This window comes from Rhinopithecus roxellana, chromosome 13 (assembly GCF_007565055.1).
Source record: "Rhinopithecus roxellana isolate Shanxi Qingling chromosome 13, ASM756505v1, whole genome shotgun sequence".
In the NCBI taxonomy this organism is placed as follows: domain Eukaryota; kingdom Metazoa; phylum Chordata; class Mammalia; order Primates; family Cercopithecidae; genus Rhinopithecus; species Rhinopithecus roxellana.
Genome location: NC_044561.1, coordinates 61333830 through 61353387, shown reverse-complemented (window position 1 = coordinate 61353387; position 19558 = coordinate 61333830). Strand labels below are relative to the sequence as shown.

The 19558-nt window shown below is 35.9% G+C and overlaps 1 protein-coding gene across 1 annotated transcript in view; it reads left to right on the top strand.

Moving 5' to 3' along the window:
- TMPRSS15 (transmembrane serine protease 15) overlaps positions 1-19558 on the top strand; it is a 142482-nt gene that overhangs the window by 5677 nt on the left and 117247 nt on the right. The window contains exons 3-5 of the mRNA XM_010378086.2: positions 163-230; positions 14664-14815; positions 18832-18867. Of these exons, the coding sequence (XP_010376388.1) occupies positions 163-230; positions 14664-14815; positions 18832-18867 (256 nt within the window). The remainder of the gene's footprint in view (positions 1-162; positions 231-14663; positions 14816-18831; positions 18868-19558) is intronic.

The following is a 19558-nucleotide window of genomic DNA, read 5'->3' as shown; positions in this document are numbered from 1 at the left end:
TAAATGTAATATACCCAAAATACTTAAATGTCTGAGCCCCATTACTATGGAGAAAATTCCCCCAATTCTAAGCAGAACATAAAGATTGCTTTGTATAAACTTTTCAACAAAAGTTAAAATCTAAAATTTAGTATACTCATTCAACCTTTTACATTTTTCTAGATAGATGAGATCTTTCTATCAAGCAATCTGAAGAATGAATATAAGAACTCAAGAGTTTTACAGTTTGAGTGAGTACAGCTCAAAAATTTTCTACTGACAGAAAATTAGTGATCTTTTTGCTAATATTTGTAAAATAGCATCACTAGACATAGGAAAAGAGGAATATTTAAATTTTTCAACATTTTTGAGGATTAAGCAAAGTGGCACAGCATAAACTTTCATTTTAGTAGCAAATAATAATAGCTTTTGAAAACTGATCTTATGTTAATATGTTTCTCCTGACAATAGCATCTTGCAGAGACACATGGAGAGGGCTGAGGTTAAATGTGTGCAGATGCAGATATAGTGTTTGATTTGCTACAAACATTTGGAAAACGCTTGCTCGTCATTTAATAAAATAATATTGTATCACTCTGCTTCGTTTATACTATAAATACAAAGAGAGAAGATACTTGTTCACTGTTGTACCCAGAGGGTGTAACATTGCTTAAAGTAGGTGCTCAATAAACTAATGAATCTTACATTAATAATGTAATGATGTAAGTCCACACTATGAATGTTTGAATCTGTAATATATGGAAATTTTTGTAAGAACTATTTTCTTATTTCTATTGTAAGATCTATTTTCTAAACAATTAGCTTTTGTATTTCTCACAAAGAAAATTGATCTGTGTGTTGTTGTTGCTATTGTATCATGAAGGAGAGTATGACAATCTTGCCGACATCTCTCTGAACCTAAAGTTTTCTAAACTACAAACTACCAGTGGGCTTCTGAAGTACAGATACAAGCCAACAGGAAAGTTAAAAAAAATTATAAAAGAAAGAAAAATGTAAATTTATAAAATTAAGTTAAAAATGAAAAAGACAAAGGGAGAGAATTCCAAGAAAAAAAAAAAAGTTAAAGACTGATCAAGAACAGGGGTATCTGAAGAAGGGAAGGCAGCAAAGTCATCACAATAATTCACATTTAAAAAGCACAGAAAGAAAGACAATATTACAGAACCTTGGGGAAAACGCAGATCCTATGACAAGCTGGCAAAAAGGAAACTCACTGGTTAAGTCTATATTTCAGGCCAAGCCTTTGGTGACTTAAGTAATTTTTTTTTTTTTTTTTTTTTTTTTTTTTTTTTTTTTTTTTGAGATGGAGTCTCTCTCTGTCGCCCAGGCTGGAGTGCAGTGGGGCGATCTCGGCTTACTGCAATCTCCGCCTCCCGGGTTCCCGCCATTCTCCTGCCTCAGTCTCCCGAGTAGCTGGGACTACAGGCGCCGCCACCTCGCCCGGCTAATTTTTTGTATTTGTAGTTGAGACGGGGTTTCACCGTGTTAGCCAGGATGGTCTCGATCTCCTGACCTCGTGATCCCCCCGCCTTGGCCTCCCAAAGTGCTGGAATTACAGGTGTGAGCCGCAGCGCCCGGCGGTAAAACGTATTTTCTTATTCATTCCTCACCAAAGGACTGTGAGGGAGAAGCAATTATTCCGACTTAAATAAATAACGACACCAAGGCTTGGAAAAAAATGAACTTGCCTCAAATCACACAGCTAGTAGGTGCTGGGGAATGTATTTGAATGGGGTTTTGTTGTACTGATTCAGCATATGCTCTCCTTCCAAATGAGAATGTTGGAGTAGCAGAACCCAAAGAATAGAATAACTCCTAGGGAGGCGGGGTTTGCTTTTCACCATAGATGGGTGGACTCAAGGTGCAATGGAACAGGAAACTTCTCTTTTTCTACAGAAATAAGAAGGATGACAGTAAACCCGGAACAGGAAGGAGAACAAACAATGAAAGCCAAGATGAGCATGGGGAAGCATGACTTATGCCAGTCAAACATCTGAGTATGCTAGACTGATGGCAATAGTCCTTAGTAACAGCTGGCCATCTTCCATACTCCTTTACCATGAAAGTCAATAAGTCTTAGTTTTAGGCAGCTGTTGCACTGCAATTGAAGGTAGCTGAAAGCTCTAAGCCCACAATTTGAAATGAAAGCACAATACAGAAGCCCTATAGCTGACGACAACAGCCTCCCTATAGGTTTTCAAGACACTGCTGCCTGTAAAACCTGAATATTAATTAATTTTACTTTTATTCATGTATTATTTATTACATGCCAGGCCCTCAAAAGTACATATTTTTTGTGCCTTTATGCAGCTCACAGTCTAATAGAAATTATTACAATTTTCTTGTCTACATTGTTCATTGATATTTAAGGTTTATGTCTTCAATTAGATAAATCATAAGGCATCATAATAACACTAAAAAAATTCAGATATTTTACATTTTGCTCCCTAAAAATTACATTATTTTTGAAAAGGTTAAGACACTTTAGCCCTATTTTTATAAAGAAAAATGGTAAATATATATGGACTGATGGTGTTCCTGGTATGCCAATTCACTTAGCAAACTACATTCTCAGTACTAATCAGAATATCACCACAAACTTGTCAATTTGTTCTTCTGTGTACCATTACTACCATGTACTAGTGTATGTCACCTAATGCATTCCTCACTAGGGGTTTGTGGAGTTTCAGATTGTCAGCCTGTCATGAATTATTAATGTACGGTTCAGAGAGGCTAGGTTATTTTTCCAATGTCATGCTGCTATTTACTTTCTGTCTAAAACATTCATGCTGTCCTCTACTACTAATTTTTATATTTATAAAGTACTCAAGACAGAGAGTGAAGCAGTGAAAGTTAAGGTTAAAGAGCCACATATTCAGGAACTGTCCAGGCAGTGTTTGCTGTATGTTTCTCAGTGACTACTGTCCCTCCGGGTGCCTTATTGTGTTCATTTGCTAAATTGCCGTAGACCTTTGTCCATGCAAGCCCTATGCTTGCACCTTTAGTTTTCCTTGTTCTCCACTCTGATTTTTAACCTTGTGTAGGTTAAAGCGCTCGTTAACTTTATGGGAAAACTGATGGGAGAATCTATACTCAGAATAGGGTAAACAGTACCTAAGTTTACAATCTTTTTGTTCTCTTATTTTTTTCCTTTTTAATGGTTATGCGTGTGTTATTCTTCTATGAATTAACAATGCTAGTTGAAAAATACTAGTGCATAGAAAAATACTCAGAAAGTCGACTGGAATGAGTTAAACGAATGGAGAAATAACCTTTATAAGAAGCCGTCACTGGATTTAAAGGTGTACTGGTCTATCCAGAAGTCTACAAGGGACTTATATATCATTTAGATTGTAATACTGTTAGAATTTAGTAGCAATGTGTTATTTTTTTCATAATGACCTCGTTGTTTAGCAAAAACTGGAGGCAAGTTGGAAATGAGGTAGAGAGTCTACAGTATCTCTGTACAGTTTATATGTTTCATAGATGCATCAAAAATATCCTGTTTGTGTGTGTGAGAGAGAGAGAGACAGAGAGAGAGAGAAACAGAGAGAGAGAGAGAGAGAGAAAGAGAGAGAGAGAGAGAGAGAGAGAGAGAGAGAGAGAGAGAGAATGCTATACATGAAGGTTTAAACACCTGTTTGGTTAGAATGTAAATGATCATTATTTACTTTTTCTTTACCTCCTTCCGAAAAATGACACATTGTTGTGGTTTGTTTCATTGGAGACTTTTAAAATCAGTTCTTCAAATGTGATGTGATAGAAACTAAGTTACCTTTTACTTTTTGTAATCTTCAGAAAGCAGAATTTTCCTTATTTTCCAAAAAAATCTTTATTCAGGGTTAATATCCCTAAAATTCTATGAGAGATATAGCATCCTTTTAAATACAACATGAATTGCTAAGTTAAAATCCTCTTATAGTGGAATAAAGATAAAGACAAATAATACAAAATATTGCTCTGTGCTTTGCACAAGGGGAGAGTAGAATCACTAAAAAGAGTACTTTAAAAAATAGGCAAAACAGGCCGGGCGCGGTGGCTCAAGCATGTAATCCCAGCACTTTGGGAGGCCGAGACGGGCGGATCACGAGGTCAGGAGATCGAGACCATCCTGGCTGGCACGGTGAAACCCCGTCTCTACTAAAAACTACAAAAAACTAGCCGGGCGAGGTGGCGGGCGCCTGTGGTCCCAGCTTCCCGGGAGGCTGAGGCAGGAGAATGGCGTGAACCCGGGAGGCGGAGCTTGCAGTGAGCTGAGATCCGGCCACAGTACTCCAGCCTGGGCGACAGAGCGAGACTCCGTCTCAAAATAAATAAATAAATAAATAAATAAATAAATAAATAAATAAATAAATATAAAAAAAAGGCAAAACATATATTAAAGAGATACTGGAAAACTGAAGCCAATATTTTTATCCTGTCAACACAGAGTTAAATAAATATTCAGGTAGTCATCCATTCATTTGCTCACTTATTTATTTAACATACATGTAGGGCTTACTTAGAAACAGACATTTAACTAGGTTCTGAGACTACAGATATTAAGAGAAAGGCTTTTATTAAAGAGCTCACTCAACCACCATCATTAAGACATTCTAATTTGTGTTGGTATATTTAGAACTGGTTTTCTCTCTCTCTGTTTTGATAGGCTATTTTGTTTTTAATTGCCTACTTACAAAGGTCACCTCTGGATTAAATGACTAATATATAACAGTCATTAATAATAAATTAGGCGTGAGTAACCTGTGATGATGAAGGTATCAAATCTCTGCTATGAGGAATTTAAAATATTGTTGGGGAGATACGACAGAGTCAAGAGATTTTTACTAACGTTATTAGGCATTACATGGCAGGTTGTATATACAGTTTGTGTGATAGTGCAAGAAAAATTTTTTTCTTTTCTGATGTAGTCCAGCCTTTGCTTGACTGCTTTGGGCTGGAATGCTCACAGACTAAAGGAAATTCATTCTAGTCCAACAAAAGAAAGAGATTCCTACTACTTAAATTTAATTTTCTCATTTACTATAACTAACAAAAATTAGTCATCTTTTTACAATATTGCTATGGACATCCTACAAACAGCCTATTGAATAATCATGATTATTACTATATTTTGTTTATTGCTTTATAACTGTAGGTACTAGAACATACTTTGTTATTGTCACCAAATTGTTTCTTTCTTTTATTTTCACCCATCGATCCTGCTTGTAGTTACTAGATTTTTAGAGAATAAACGTCTCTCCATCTTCATATCTCAGTCTTTTAAATACCTAAAGACCTTTTCTAGTTCTATCATCCTAAATGCAGGTGTACTGCACGGCTCTGTCATCAAAACACACTCTGGCCTTCTGTTTCTCCTCCCCCACTCGACACAGCCTTCTGCTTCAGTCCTGCCACATCATCTGTACATCCTCAAAACTATCCTGTTTTCTCTCTTTTATCTATATTTTCATTACTGGCTGATAAGGCTCTGTGTCCCCACTCAAATCTCATCTCAAGTTGTAACCCCCTTGTGTTGAGGGAGGAAGGACCTGGTGGGAAGTGGTTGGAATGGGGGCAGTTTCTCCCATGCTGTTCTCATGATAGTGGATGAGTTCTCATGAGATCTGATCATTTTATAAGTGGCAATTTCCCCCACTCTCTCTCTTTCCTGCCAGCTTGTGAAGAAAGTACTTCCTGCTTCTCCACCTTCTGCCATGATTTTAAGTTTCCTGAAGCCTCCTCAGTCATGCAGAACTGGGAGTCAATTAAATTTCTTTCCTTTATAAGTTACCCAGTTTTGAGTAGTATCTTTATAGCAGTGTGAAAAAAGACTAACTGGTACCAGGAATGGGGCACTGCTATAAAGATAACCAAAAATGTGGAAGTGACATTGGAACTGGGTAACAGGCAGAGGTTGGAATAGTTTGGAGAACTCAGAAGAAGACAGGAAGGAGTCTTCCCAGGGATTTGTTGAATGAATTTGACCAAACTGCTAAGAGTGATATGGATGATGAAGTCCAGGTTGAGGTGATCTCAGATGGAGATCAGGAATTTATTGGAAAATGGACCAAAAGTTATTCTTACTATCCTTCAACAAACAGATTGGCAGCATTTTGCCCCTGCCTTAGATATCTGTGGAATTTTGAACCTGAGAGAGATGATTTAGGGTATCTGGCAGGAGAAATTTCTAAACAGCAAAGCTTTCAAGAGGTGACAGAGTATAAAAGTTTGGAAAATTTTCAGGCTGTGTGGTAGAAAGAAAAACCCATTTCCTGGGGAGAAATTGAAGCCAGCTGCAGAAATTTGCATAAGTAATGAGGAGTCAAATGTTATTCACCAAGACAATGGGGAACATGTCTCCATGGCACATCAGAGTTCTTCATAGCAGGACCTCCCATCACAGGCCTGGAGGCCTAGGAGGAAAAAATGGTTTGTGTGTGGGGCCCAGGACCCCACTGCTGTGTACAGACTTGGGGCTTGGTGCACTGCGTCCCAGCCACTCCAGCTCCAGTCATGGCTAAAAGGGGCCAATGTACAGCTCAGACCATTGCTTAAGAGGGTGCAAACTCCACACTTTGGTGACTTCCACATGGGCCAGCAGGTACACAGCAGTCAAGAATCGAAGTTTGGGAACCTCTACCTAGGTTTCAGAGGATGTATGGAAACATCTGGATATCTAGGCGGAAGTCTGCTGCAGGGGCAGAACCCTCATGGAGAACTTCTGCTAGAGCAGTGCAGAAGGAAAATGTGTGGCTAGAGCCCCCACACAGAGTCCCCACTGGGCTGACTCTGGAGAAGACAGTCACCATCCTCTAGACCACAGAATGGTAGATCCACTGACAGCTTGCACTGTGTGCCTGGAAAAACTGAAGACACTCAATGCCAGCTATGAAAGCAGCCTGTGGGGGTTGGGGAGCTGTACCCTTCAAAGCCCCTGCGGTGGAGCTGCCCAAGACCATTGGAGCCCAACCCTTGCATTAGCATGCCCTGGATGTGAGACATGGAGTCAAAGGAGATTATTTTAGAGCTTTAAGATTTAATGACTGCCCTGCTGGATTTCGGATTTGAGTGGGGCCTGTAGCCCCTTTGTTTTGTCCAACTTTTTTTTCCATTGGGAATGGTAGCATTTATCCAGTGCTTGTAACCCCTTTGTATCTTGGAAGTAACCAATTTGTTTTTGATTTTACATACTCATAGGCAGAAGGGCCTTGTCTTGTCCCAGATGAGACTTTGGACATTGGACTTTTTAGTTAATGCTGAAATGAGTTAAAACTTTGAGGGACTGTTGGGAAGGCATGATTGTGTTCCAAAATATGAGGAAATGAGATTTGGGAGGGGCCTGAAGCAGAATGATATGGTTTGGCTCTGTGTCCCCACTCAAATCTCATCTCCAATTGTAACCCCCACATGTTGAGAGAGGGACCTGGTGTAAGGCGATTGGATTGTGAAGTCAGTTTCCCACATGCTGTTCTCATGACAGTGAGTGAGTTATTGTGAGATCTGATGGTTTCATAAGGGCTTCTTCCCCCTTCACACTCTCTTCTCTTCTACCAAGGGAAGAAGGTCCTTGCTTCTCCTTAGCCTTCTACCCTGATTGTAAGTTTCTGAGGCCTCCCCAGCCATGTGGAACTGTAAGTCAATTAAACCTCTTTCTTTTACAAACTACCCAGTTTCAGGTATTTCTTTATGGCAGTGTACAAATTGATTAATACGCTGGCACTCTCGTTTTTCTCTTTATTTTTGCATCCATTCTTATGTTCCATCCTTACAACCCATTAAGAACTAGTACATGTCACCTTTCCAGGGACACTTAACTGACACTCTAGTCTGGGTTAGGTGCTTCTTCCTTCTGCTCATTTAGCACCATGTACGTACATTTAAAGTACAATTCTCACACTATCACATAATTGCTGATTTGTCTATCTCCTTACTAGACTAGGAGCTCTCTTAGGGTGGAGAATTTGTCTTTGATACCTGTATTTTCAGAACCTAACTAATGCCCACCACAGCATATGAACTATATAAAGTCCTAGCAAATGAATGAAAAATTATTTAATAGCTGTTATTAACATAATCAATATTATGTTAGAGGTTAGCATCTTTTCATTTAATCTTCATCCTATGGCTATAAAAATAATTATATAGTTATCATGGCTTTAACTCTTTATTACAAGAAATAAACTAACTTGAGAATTCTTAAATAGTTCTCCAGAAGCACAGGCATGTTACTGTGTGAAAGAATCCCTTGACTTGAAAGGGTGGGTCATGGAAAGTTTTGTGAAAAATGTGGGACAGTGTCTGAAAAGCGTAGATAGGGACTACTTGAGTGAAGAAGTCAAGGAAAGCCATTTCGGATAATAATGTAGCATGTTGAGGATATCATAGAGTTGGCATTGATGGCCACTAATAAGATGCTGAGACATCATGAATGTGCTAAATATAAACCTATGAGTGCGACAATGAACTCGTGCCATAGGGGACTGGCAGGACATTGGAGAAACACAGTGAGCCTGACTTTATAGAAAGGTTAGTCTCATATCTCAGATAAGGAACAATTGAATTGAAGATCCTAAGGACAAAGTAATTGGTATATGATCATCACAAAAGTTCTGACATCAGTAACAGAATCCTTAGTTTTAGTGACCAAAAAGAGGTAGGAAAGTCAAATCAAAGGTAAAAGAGATTATGCTTAGAAAAACAATGGCAGAAGATCAGATGAAGGTTATTTAATGGTGAGAAGAAACCTCAGGGCCTTCCCATCTCCTGTTGGAACAAAACTTGATGAATATAGACTTTTATATATAGTCCTGGTAGGCTATGAAAATCTCAGGATTTTTGTTTGATATTTAGGAAATAATCTTTTATTTCTCTAGATAGAAAAATCACTATAATAAAAGTGTAAATTATTTGAGTTTAGGAATTGTTTCTTTCCCCTCCTTTAAAGCTACCAAGGGGGCCAGCACCGTGCCCAAACCTTGATAAATATTTTATAATGAGTCTCAAATAATGTACTTCATCAGTGAAATAGTTTCTATGGAACTGTTTCACAGAAATAGTTTCCCCTGGCGGTAGCTGCACTACTATTAAATCAGAAGTGAATTTTTAATCTTATCAAATAGACACATTGAAAGCTGTATCTTTTTATGCAAAAAAGTTTAATCTCCCTCCTTCCCTTCCTTCCTTCCATTTCTTCCTTCCTTCTTTCCTTCCTTTCTTCCTTCCTTCCTCCTTCCCTCCCTGACTCCCTTCCCCCTCTCTTTCTTTCTTTTTTCCTTCCTTTCCTTTTCTTTCTTTCTTTCTTTCTTTCTTTCTTTCTTTCTTTCTTTCTTTCTTTCTTTCTTTCTTTCTTTCTTTCTTTCTCTTTCTTTCTTTCTCTCTCTTCTTCCTTTCTTTCTTTCTTTCTTTCTTTCTTTCTTTCTTTCTTTCTTTCTTTCCTTTCTTTGTTTATCTATCTATAACATTCTTTACTCCATTGCATATTTCTGACATGTTAATCCCAGTAGCTGCCCCTATGCCCATCTGCTGTCTTCATTCCTACCTACAGTACATAGTCCCTTCCCTCTCTTTCCAGAGTGGATAATCTCTTATAGCTTCTTTCATTGGTCCAATATCAGAACTAAAAGGAGAAACACGGACATGCAGGAAAGGTTAATTATTTTAACTTTTTCAAAATGCTAATAAAAATGTGTACTTCGTCTTTATTTGGTGAGTGTTACACTACACAGGCAATTTTATTTTTTGTTGGTTCACTTTAAGCTATTTGTCTACTTGGAGGTGAATGAAACAAATTCCTCATTTCTGGTTTTGTGGAGGACTGAGTTTGCAGAGCTGCAGTAAAGCACCAATTCAGATTTATTTCCAAAAGGCTTTAACCTCCTTTAAGGAGAGGTATTCTAGGTGCCTGCCTCTCTTGAATTGGGCTCTACCTAGTGAAATCCACACAGAAAGCACAGTGTCCATTGCAGAGTTTATCAGAATAGTTTTGCTAATTGAACCCTTTATGTTTACATGTCTACAACATGCTGGATAACTTCATTTGCATTAGGTTGTGAAAATTTGATGAATATAGACTTTTATTTATAGGCCTGGTAGGCTATCAAAATTCCAACTTTTTCTTTGATATTTAGTAAGTCATCTTTTATTTCTCTAGGTGACAAAATCACCACATTTGAAACTGTAAATTACTTGAGCTTAGGGACTATTTCTTTCCCCACCTTTATACCTACCTAGGAGGCCAGTACCGTGCCCAAACCTTGACAAATATTTTATAATGACTGTCAAATAATGTACTTCATCAGTGCAGAGATACTTCCCTCTGGTGGTAGCTGAGCTGCTATTAAATCAGAAGTGAGTTTTTGAAAAGTGCAATGCAAAGGAATTTCATGAAAACGTCTGTTAGATAAATTACATGTTGTTATTTTGGGAGACCTAGAAGAGGATAGAAAAAGGAATTGAGGAGCAGGAGAGAGAGTAATGATGAAACATTCAAGATTACTTGACCTTAAATAATCACCTACAAATAGATGTGTTCCACTCATAGGAAAAAGTAGCAGACTCATTATTCACTTTACAAATTATTTTAATTTAAAAATCCAATTGATAAAATCGGAAAACGGAAATAACTGAGGTCTCACCTAACAACACCCACATCAACTGTATATATATAAATCTCTTAAAATGCCTATTTACATTTTTGTTATAGATTTTAATTAAACTCACACCATATGTGTGTATATGATCAAATTCTAGCACTCAGAATACTAGAGTCAGTCATTGAACTATTTTCTCTTACTTTCACAATATTTAATAGCAACCTCTGCCACTTACTAACTTGTATGATTGTGCTGTGTATGTTTGTGTGTGTGTGTGTGTGTGTGTAGCTACTCTTTAGGGTAAGCAAATGGTTTGGTCTATTTGGGGAACACTTTCAATCACTCTGCTTTGTGGAAAGTGCTTTCACTCAGAACATTTAGCATTTGATTCTTCTAATAAATAGCTGTTTATCCTTCGTGGCAACATGCAGTTTTCTTTTGCCTTTTGAGCACAGATAAGCCACAAAGTTAGGAAAGGAAAGACTTCTGTTTACTCAGCAACCCTAAAGGTTACCAGTATCATTAAGGAAAATATGAGATAAGTAATATTTTGCTCTATTACACTCAACCTTTCTGTACAATAGTAGGATTTATCTGCCTTCGCGAAAGACTGTTATTTTACTAGTACTAGTACTTTGAAATGAAAACGGTCATTTTTTTAACCTAAAGGAAGAATTCTCATTCATTACTAAACAACTAAACAGCTTCAGCTTTCTTATGAGGTGAATCACAAATGATTATTATGACTTTTTAAATTTCTCCTCTATCTCTCTCATCTCAACATTTCCACTAAATAAGAAAATAAACTTTAAAGGCTACAACTTTATGTGGATATAGGATATGCAACTCCTATCCTTGCAAAGTATAAATTATTAAATGTAATGCATAATTCACAACTAAGAGAACACACCTTTCAAAGAAAAATGTTTTATGCCTGAGGATGAACTAATCCAGTTACTTTCAACTCAGTGAAGCAAAATTCCAGATTTGTATTTTCTTTGCCCAAAATACCTTACCTCTTTTACTCCATAACTCACATAAAATGAAAGCAAGTGTTTCAGTCAAATTAAACCTGTGAAATTACATAGAAATAAAACAGATTTAATCAGAATTTAAGTTTTCTACTCTGCAGCCAAAGATAAAATGAAGATGGGGGATTGGAGAGAGAGAATAATTAATATCGTTCACTCTCACTTCATTTTAACCAATTCAATCCTGTCCATTTGACTATCTTGGAAAGTGAGGTTGATTAGAAAGACATAATGTAAAAAAGAAAAAGGAGTAGGAGGAAAAGAAGAAGGATGAAGAGGAGGAGGAAAAAAACGCAATACTCTAACTTTTGAAAGTATTTTAAGAATAGATATCTTTCCCTTCTCCCCAAAAATATCCAACCAGCTATTTTTTTCATCTATTTGTATATAGAGTTCTGCTAACTATGCAACAGAATAAAATACCTGGACATGCCTTTAGGGTAAATGTGCTGTAGCCTCTTTCCTGCTGACAAATAGTTCAGAAAAGAGTTGATAAAAGTGTTGTTGAGTATCTGGGGATGGGAATTATATAAAAACACATTAGGGAAACAGATTCTCTAGGTTTCTTTTCTATCTCTGACACTGATAAGCTGTATAACCCTAGGCAAAGTTACCTACATTACTCTAAGCGTCAGTGTCGTCATTGCTAGAATGAAAATATTGGCCAATATCACGTTCAAAAATAGAGTAATTACCTTCTGTTCATATAAATATGGGATAGGGGCTGACAGTTGTATGTTTGTTAGAATTTTCAAAATTTCCATTAACAGAATGCATGACTAAAAGTGCCTTACAAATAAGTGTTTATTGGCCAGGCATGGTGGCTCACGCCTGTAATCCCAGCACTTTGGGAGGCCAAGGCGGGCGGATCACGAGGTCAGGAGATAGAGACCATCCTGGCCAACATGGTGAAACCCCATCTCTATTAAAAATACAAAACATTAGCTGGGCATGGTGGTGGGCACCTGTAGTCCCAGCTATTTGGGAGGCTGAGGCAGGAGAATCACTTGAACTCGGGAGGCAGAGGTTGTAGTGAACCGAGATCATGCCACTGCACTCCGTCCTGGCCACAGAGAGACTCTGTCTCAAAAAGAAAAAAGTGTTTGTTATCTGACATCACAAGAAATCTAGAGGTTTTAAAGGAGGTTAATTCAGTAGTACAATAACAATGACAATGACATACTCAGGGCTTTGGGTACTTTCCTTCTTCTACTACACTATCTTTGGCTTATCAACCATGGCCTGACTCGTGGTCTCAAGGTAGATGTGGCAGTTTTGGCAAATTATGTTGACCTAATAATGTTCAACCAATGAAGGGTAGTAATCTACTATGAGTTCTTCTTTCATTAGATATAAAAAAGTTTTCCAGAAGTTTCCATAAGTCTTCCCTTCAGATTCTGTTGACCAGGGCCAGGTCATACACCCATGAATAAAACCATGTTTGGTATAAAGAATGGTTAAAGAAGATGTCACCTTTCCTAAGAAAATGGAGGCTTATTCTCCAGTAAAATTAGGGGTTAGCCAGCCACGACATGTGTGGAAGAGTAGATGAAGGTAGTGTCTCTGACAAAATGTATCATTACCAAGGACAACAGTGATTTCATGTATGGGTAAGTTTGGGAAACCCTGAACTAAACAGTTACTAGGGAACCTTCTCATCTACAAGATTTGGTTACTATATTTTAAGCAAATGATTAGAAAGTTACACCTTCTAACATTTTAAATAATATATTTAATACATGTGAATTATAAAAATATTATATCTTGTTCATTTTAAAAATGAAAGACCAACTACTTGGAAATGAATCACTGTGAAACTGAATAGTGCCATGGACACAAAGAAGGAATATACTCCCCCTAGTGGAGATGCTGATCTACTGTGATCTTTCAGGAATATTCGGGTTCTATATCCAGTCAGGGAAGAAAAAATAACATTTATTGTAGGCTCTATCAGGATAGATAGATGGACAGATAAATAAAGAACTCTACTGGACTTGAGAAAATCCTTCAAGAAGCTCATAAACTTACATATATCACAGAATATATAACTCCCATGATTCGAAACCAGCAAACATATCATGCAAAATTTAGTTTTCCCTAGTCTATCTCTTAAGAAACCAAGCATACCCTGAGTGCCCAGAGTTTACTGAGGGGTATAGAATAAACATCAGAGCTATAGTTTGTATCCTAAGTGGTCATACCCTAAAATGACACTATATGACAAATAGAAATGTAAGCAGGAGTGCAAAAATCTCCCAAGAATCCCTATTCACCAAAACTTTATTCATTTTTCTCTTTCTTTACACTGAAAAAAGTTACCTTTTAAAGTGCATAGTACAGAGTAGGGGATAAAATAAAGGGGGAAGATGATTAGGGCTATATGGCTGAACTCTAATGCTATGTTGGGAAATCATGTAGGCTAGATCATCCCAACTCATGGAACTGAGATTGAATTTCTTGTGAGTCCCTAATACACCCAGATGTCCTTGTTTTATTTCTATCCCTTGAAATCAGGGCATAGTTTGATATTTTATATTAAGCAAAATAGAGAAGAAGAAGCAGATATAGATTAGTTGCCATAAGCTTGCTACCAGGCCTTTCAAAACTATGTAGAAAAATTGTCTTTGAAACCAGTGAAACTACTTTAGATTTCCCCCAACTTAGAAATTATCCATGAAAAACTACAAATCCATACCCTTCTTTTCTCCAAACAGTTAAATCAGAGTAAGTGCCAAGAGACCACGTGATTTTAACACAAGGGTCTCAGGAACATCCTGGCCTGGGGATGAGTGCTCGAACGTGGAACTCAGAAAACTCAGATTTCAATTTTGCATCTACTTTGGAGTTTCTCTTCTCAAAAAAGCACTTAGTCTTTTGACCATTTTTTCTTTCCCTCATGAAATAAAGATAATATTTGAAGTAGCCTATCTTACACACGAATAATGAGAATTAGCAAGATGATAACCATAGAGAATTTCAAAGACATTTAACATGAATTGAACACAAATCAGTTGAAGATGGTTGACTTTTTCCTCTTATATCATCTTTTGCTTTGCAGAAATGGCAGCATTATAGTCACATTTGACCTTTTCTTTGCCCAGTGGGTGTCAGATGAAAATGTAAAAGAAGAACTGATTCAAGGCGTTGAAGCAAATAAATCCAGCCAACTGGCCACTTTCCATATTGATTTGAACAGCGTTGATATCCTAGGTATCTGTGAACATTATTTGATTTCTTTGAATCATTAAGCTATGAAATTAAAATTCTAGCAATATACCAGGGAGGAAGTGGAATCATGCTTGACCTAAGAAACATGTCTTATTGCCTGAGGTGACACATTTACATGAGAAAAGTAAAATCTGAAGAAACCATATTTGAAGAAACTTATCAATGAGAAAAAGTTTATAAAATATCAAATACCAAGGAGATTCTGAAAGTGTTGTTGGCATGCATAGAAGTTTGTGGGTCTTATGCATTCTTTGCACTGGTCAAGCACACTCTGACTTCAGGAACTCTCTCTAGACAGTGTTAGATTGTAAAGTCCGGTGGCAAGGTCCGCTCTCTAATTGAGAAGCTAAAAAAAAAGAGAAAAAAGTAGAGTCAATGAGTTTGATCCTTTCCAGTTACTTATTTATAAAAATTAAATATTTATTTTAAAATGATAAATAATTTTAACATAAGAATAAACCAAAAAAGAATATGGAACATCAAAAATAACAAAAAATATGTTTATAAATGCTTAGATTGTTCCAAATTTTCCATTCTAACTATCCTTCTTTCAATTCAATTCAACAAACACGGTGTCCTTATTGAGCACTGTTGAGAACAGTAGTAATTTGCCAAGGTCATCCAGATTCAATCCCTTACCCGTAAACCTTGGGACCAAATACATTTTGGAATTCAGAAATTTTTGGATGTTACAAGCTAGCCAATACATAAATAGCTACACTAAGGGGAATAAAGAGAAACTCTAAATAGCCTAACTATTCAATGAGTTCAACTAGTTTTGCTACAAAATGAGATCAGTCAGTATATTTGCCTCTAAATCAAATACAAAAAAAAAAAAAAAATGCAGGTCTGTTGTTTCTTTAATAGATATGAGATTGTGGATCTCTAGGTGCTTCTCTTCAGAGCATTGTTTCATCAAGCATAGTTTCGTTTTTCAGTGAGTCTCCTGCAACATCCTGCAGCTCCTGTTCGGCAAGAAGATAAATTCTTAGTCCTTCCTCTACCAATGGTTTGGACCCATGTCACAGTTGTTTGAGCAGAGACTGTCAGTTTTGAATCTTTGATTCAGATGAGCTGAAAACTACTACCGGCTATTATTAGCTAGAACAGGTGGTTTACCTATCAACATTTTTGCTCTCCACATTAATCCTCTTATGTGATGTCGTTACTATCCCCAAATCAGGGAGAAGACCAAAACACAGATACTTTTGGTAAACGGCCTTTTTCACACAGTCATTTAGACTTAGGCATTCTGACCTCTGTGGTCTGATCCTGATGTCTGTGCTCTTAACCTTTATACTAGTTTGTTTGTAATGTTTTTATCTTTGAACAATTTTAATCGATTGTTTTCATGGTCATTTTTCTTTTTTGGCATGGAAAAATGAATATTTTCATTTTTTATTTTTTAACTTTTAAGTTCAGGGTACATGTACAGGCTTGTTATATAGGTAAACTTGTGTCATAGGAGTTTCTTGTACAGATTATTTTATCACCCAGTTATTAAGCCTAGTACCCATTAGTTATTTCTCCTCATTCTCTGCCTTCTCCCACCCCCCATCCCAATAGGCCCCAAAGTTGTCATCTTCCTATCTCTATTTGAAAGTGCATTGGTTTCTGATAGCCTGTTCTGGCAAGCGAATTCACAGATATGCTGAAACTTATTTTCATGATTTCCTATATTTGGATCATCTGAGGAAATAGAGTTTGTGATTTTTAAAATTATATGTTTATTCGATGAAACCATATCCTTTGAGTTAATTTAGAATTAGTATCACAAGCATAATAAACTGTATTACAACATCAGCCCAAGAATATTCTCGACAAGTAGAAGTTACATTTAATTTGTTGAATTGTGTTAAAACACATTTATAAACATGGTACCAGGCTTAATTATAGGTATTTCAGTTTAATATCCATTTGTATCATGTGAATTTTCAAATTTATAAAGTTTTAAAATTAGTTAAGAATTACATAGATATCTTGAATTTTTTTATAATACACTGTCAAATGTAATAAAAATTAAACCATATTCTTATTAAAAGTCACATAAATTTAATTTCAGTGTCAACACTCTACCATGTGTCATTTACAAAACTTCAATAGGTTTTATAGAACCAACACAATTCAAAAATGATGAAATGCTGAAATAAACTAGTTAGTAGAAAAGAATATACTTCTTAGCCCACTTATCATCAATATAGTTTCGAATAAAAACAAATTCACCACATGATTTTTCATGAGATTTGCTTTGATTTCCTTTATATCTTGCATAGGTGAGTCTATACTTTTAAAACTATTAAACATGTTAAAGTTTGAAGAAAATTGCCAGCTTTTGTCTTTTATGTGCAAAGCACTTTTTACTTATATACCACTTAGTTCTAAGGAAATATTAATTATGTGAAAGATTGTTTTGCAATTGTTACCTTCATATGTTTTAGTGTAAAACAAGGGGTTCTAGGTATGCCAAGATTGGTGCATCATGTTATATTAGTTGGCTAAAATGTAAATTATTCTATGTAACTATGATTAATAAATAGATATCTTTCTTAGATAAAAAATAAAGCAAACTTTTTGCATAAGTTGTATAGAGAGAATATGCAGACTCTGGAAATTTATCAAATGTATTACAACCAAATAACAAATAGGAAGATTTAGCATGGGAGAGTATAAAATAGGAACTCCAAAGGATCAGATGTCCTTTGAATGAATATTCAAGTTGTACTCAATGTTTTGTAATGTATTTATATCATAAACCCATGTGTCAAATCAACTTGACTTTATTCCAGCATCTTTGGAGAATTTCTCTACAGTAAGCCCTGCAACAACTTCAGGTCAGTGTTTATGGCACTTTTTAAAATATAACTTAGTGATCATCAAACTCTATGACCTAGGAAAATATACATTTTCTTCTTGCAGCTATTTCTGAGGCATTTAGTCTTCATATCAAGTTATAAGAAGCTTATATTGGTTAGGAATAACATAGTTCGTAATATTATAATGTTTCTAATGCCTCATCACTTATGCCAAGGATATACATTTCCAATTTCAATGTTTCTTTCATATTTTAAAATTTATATACATATATATGAGAGACATATGAGTGTGTGTGTGTGTGTGTGTGTGTGTGTGTGTGTGTGTGTGTAAAATGTCTCCATAAACAGCTCCAATCATGGTGTCTTGGTGATGAAGCTATGGCACTTGTGAGGTCACTAAGGCTGAGATAAAGAAAGATCACTTTCAGAGTATATTTCACTTTGGAAAGGAGAATCCAGGCTTTATGTTAACTACTCTATTCCAGCATTTTCTTCACCCCACCTTTCGAACTACAATTACAAAACTTCATAGTTATAAAACTATGAAGATACTACTTTTGGTATACTAATCATGACCATTTTTATAATATTTGAAGTCTTATTTTTTAAGCCATCCTCTTTAGCCCAGGTACTATATTTTACAAACATTACCTATTTTAATTATTAGAGTGATTTTGTACAGAGGTCATAATATTTTTCTATTTGAAAGAATAAATTAAATAATAAGTAACATGCCCAGGGTCACACAGCTACTAAGTGTTAAACTCAGAAATCAAAAGCAGTTCCTTCTGATTCCAAAGCCCATGGTCTAAGCATATCCCATGCTTCTCTTTCATATACCGTCAACTTAACCTGGAACATTTATGTTTATGGTCATTATGAGATTAATGAATACTCGTATTTAGTTATCGATCATTGAACAACCTTGTCTCCTTTAGTTAGAAAATAAAAGATGAGTTAAAAATCTAAAAACCTCTACTCTACAACTCTAAAAACATCAAAAACATAAAGGATTTATTCTTAAATCCAAATACAAATGACATACTTCTAAGTGAATGAACACTAATAATTCATAATAACTTTTTAAATTCTTAGGTTAATTATTATACAGAATGAATATACAATAAATTCCTGATAATTAGTTTGAAATATATAATAATTATTTTAATATAATTTATTTTCCAGGCAAACTAACAACCACCAGTCATCTGGCAACTCCAGGTCAGTTTTAATATTTTTTTTTTTTGAAAGAAAGTTTTCACTTACATTTTATTTTAGGCCCCTGAGAAGTCTCTGATGCCTTAGCAATAAATATTGCACCTATTTTACAGACAAGAAACCAAAAGCATAAAAGTTTGCAGTTTTAGCCCTGGATTTCACCAAAGTAAACAATATATTTAGGGCTAATGCCTGAACTGTCAGATTTCACTTTTATCCTCCGTCTATTGTTAACATAACTGTGATTATCTATTGATAAGAATGTCACCCATAGGATCAAAAGGTTTTCAGCTAAGGAAGCAGATTTTATGAGATATTATGATTTTTTTTCCTTTGATTATTCTCTCTGCATACAAGTTAGACATGCTTGCTTTCTCCTGTTAACACAGTACTTGTGGCCAAAGCAGAACCAAAGTAGCCTTGGATTCATTCATTCAAGAATTTTAAGTATCTACTTTGTGTCCACTCTCAGTATGTATCCTTGGTGTGCCAATTTCTCTGCATTTCTAGGAATTGTCTGCTGTGCTTCTGTCTGTCTGTCAACTAAAATACCTTCTCTGGTCCTGACTTAATCTTCATATAAAATGTCCTGGGTGTGTCACTAATCCCTTTAAGCAAATTAAATAAAGGCAATATTGTAGATCTTCATATAGCTTCCAACAATACCACTACCATGTTATACTATTAAAATTTA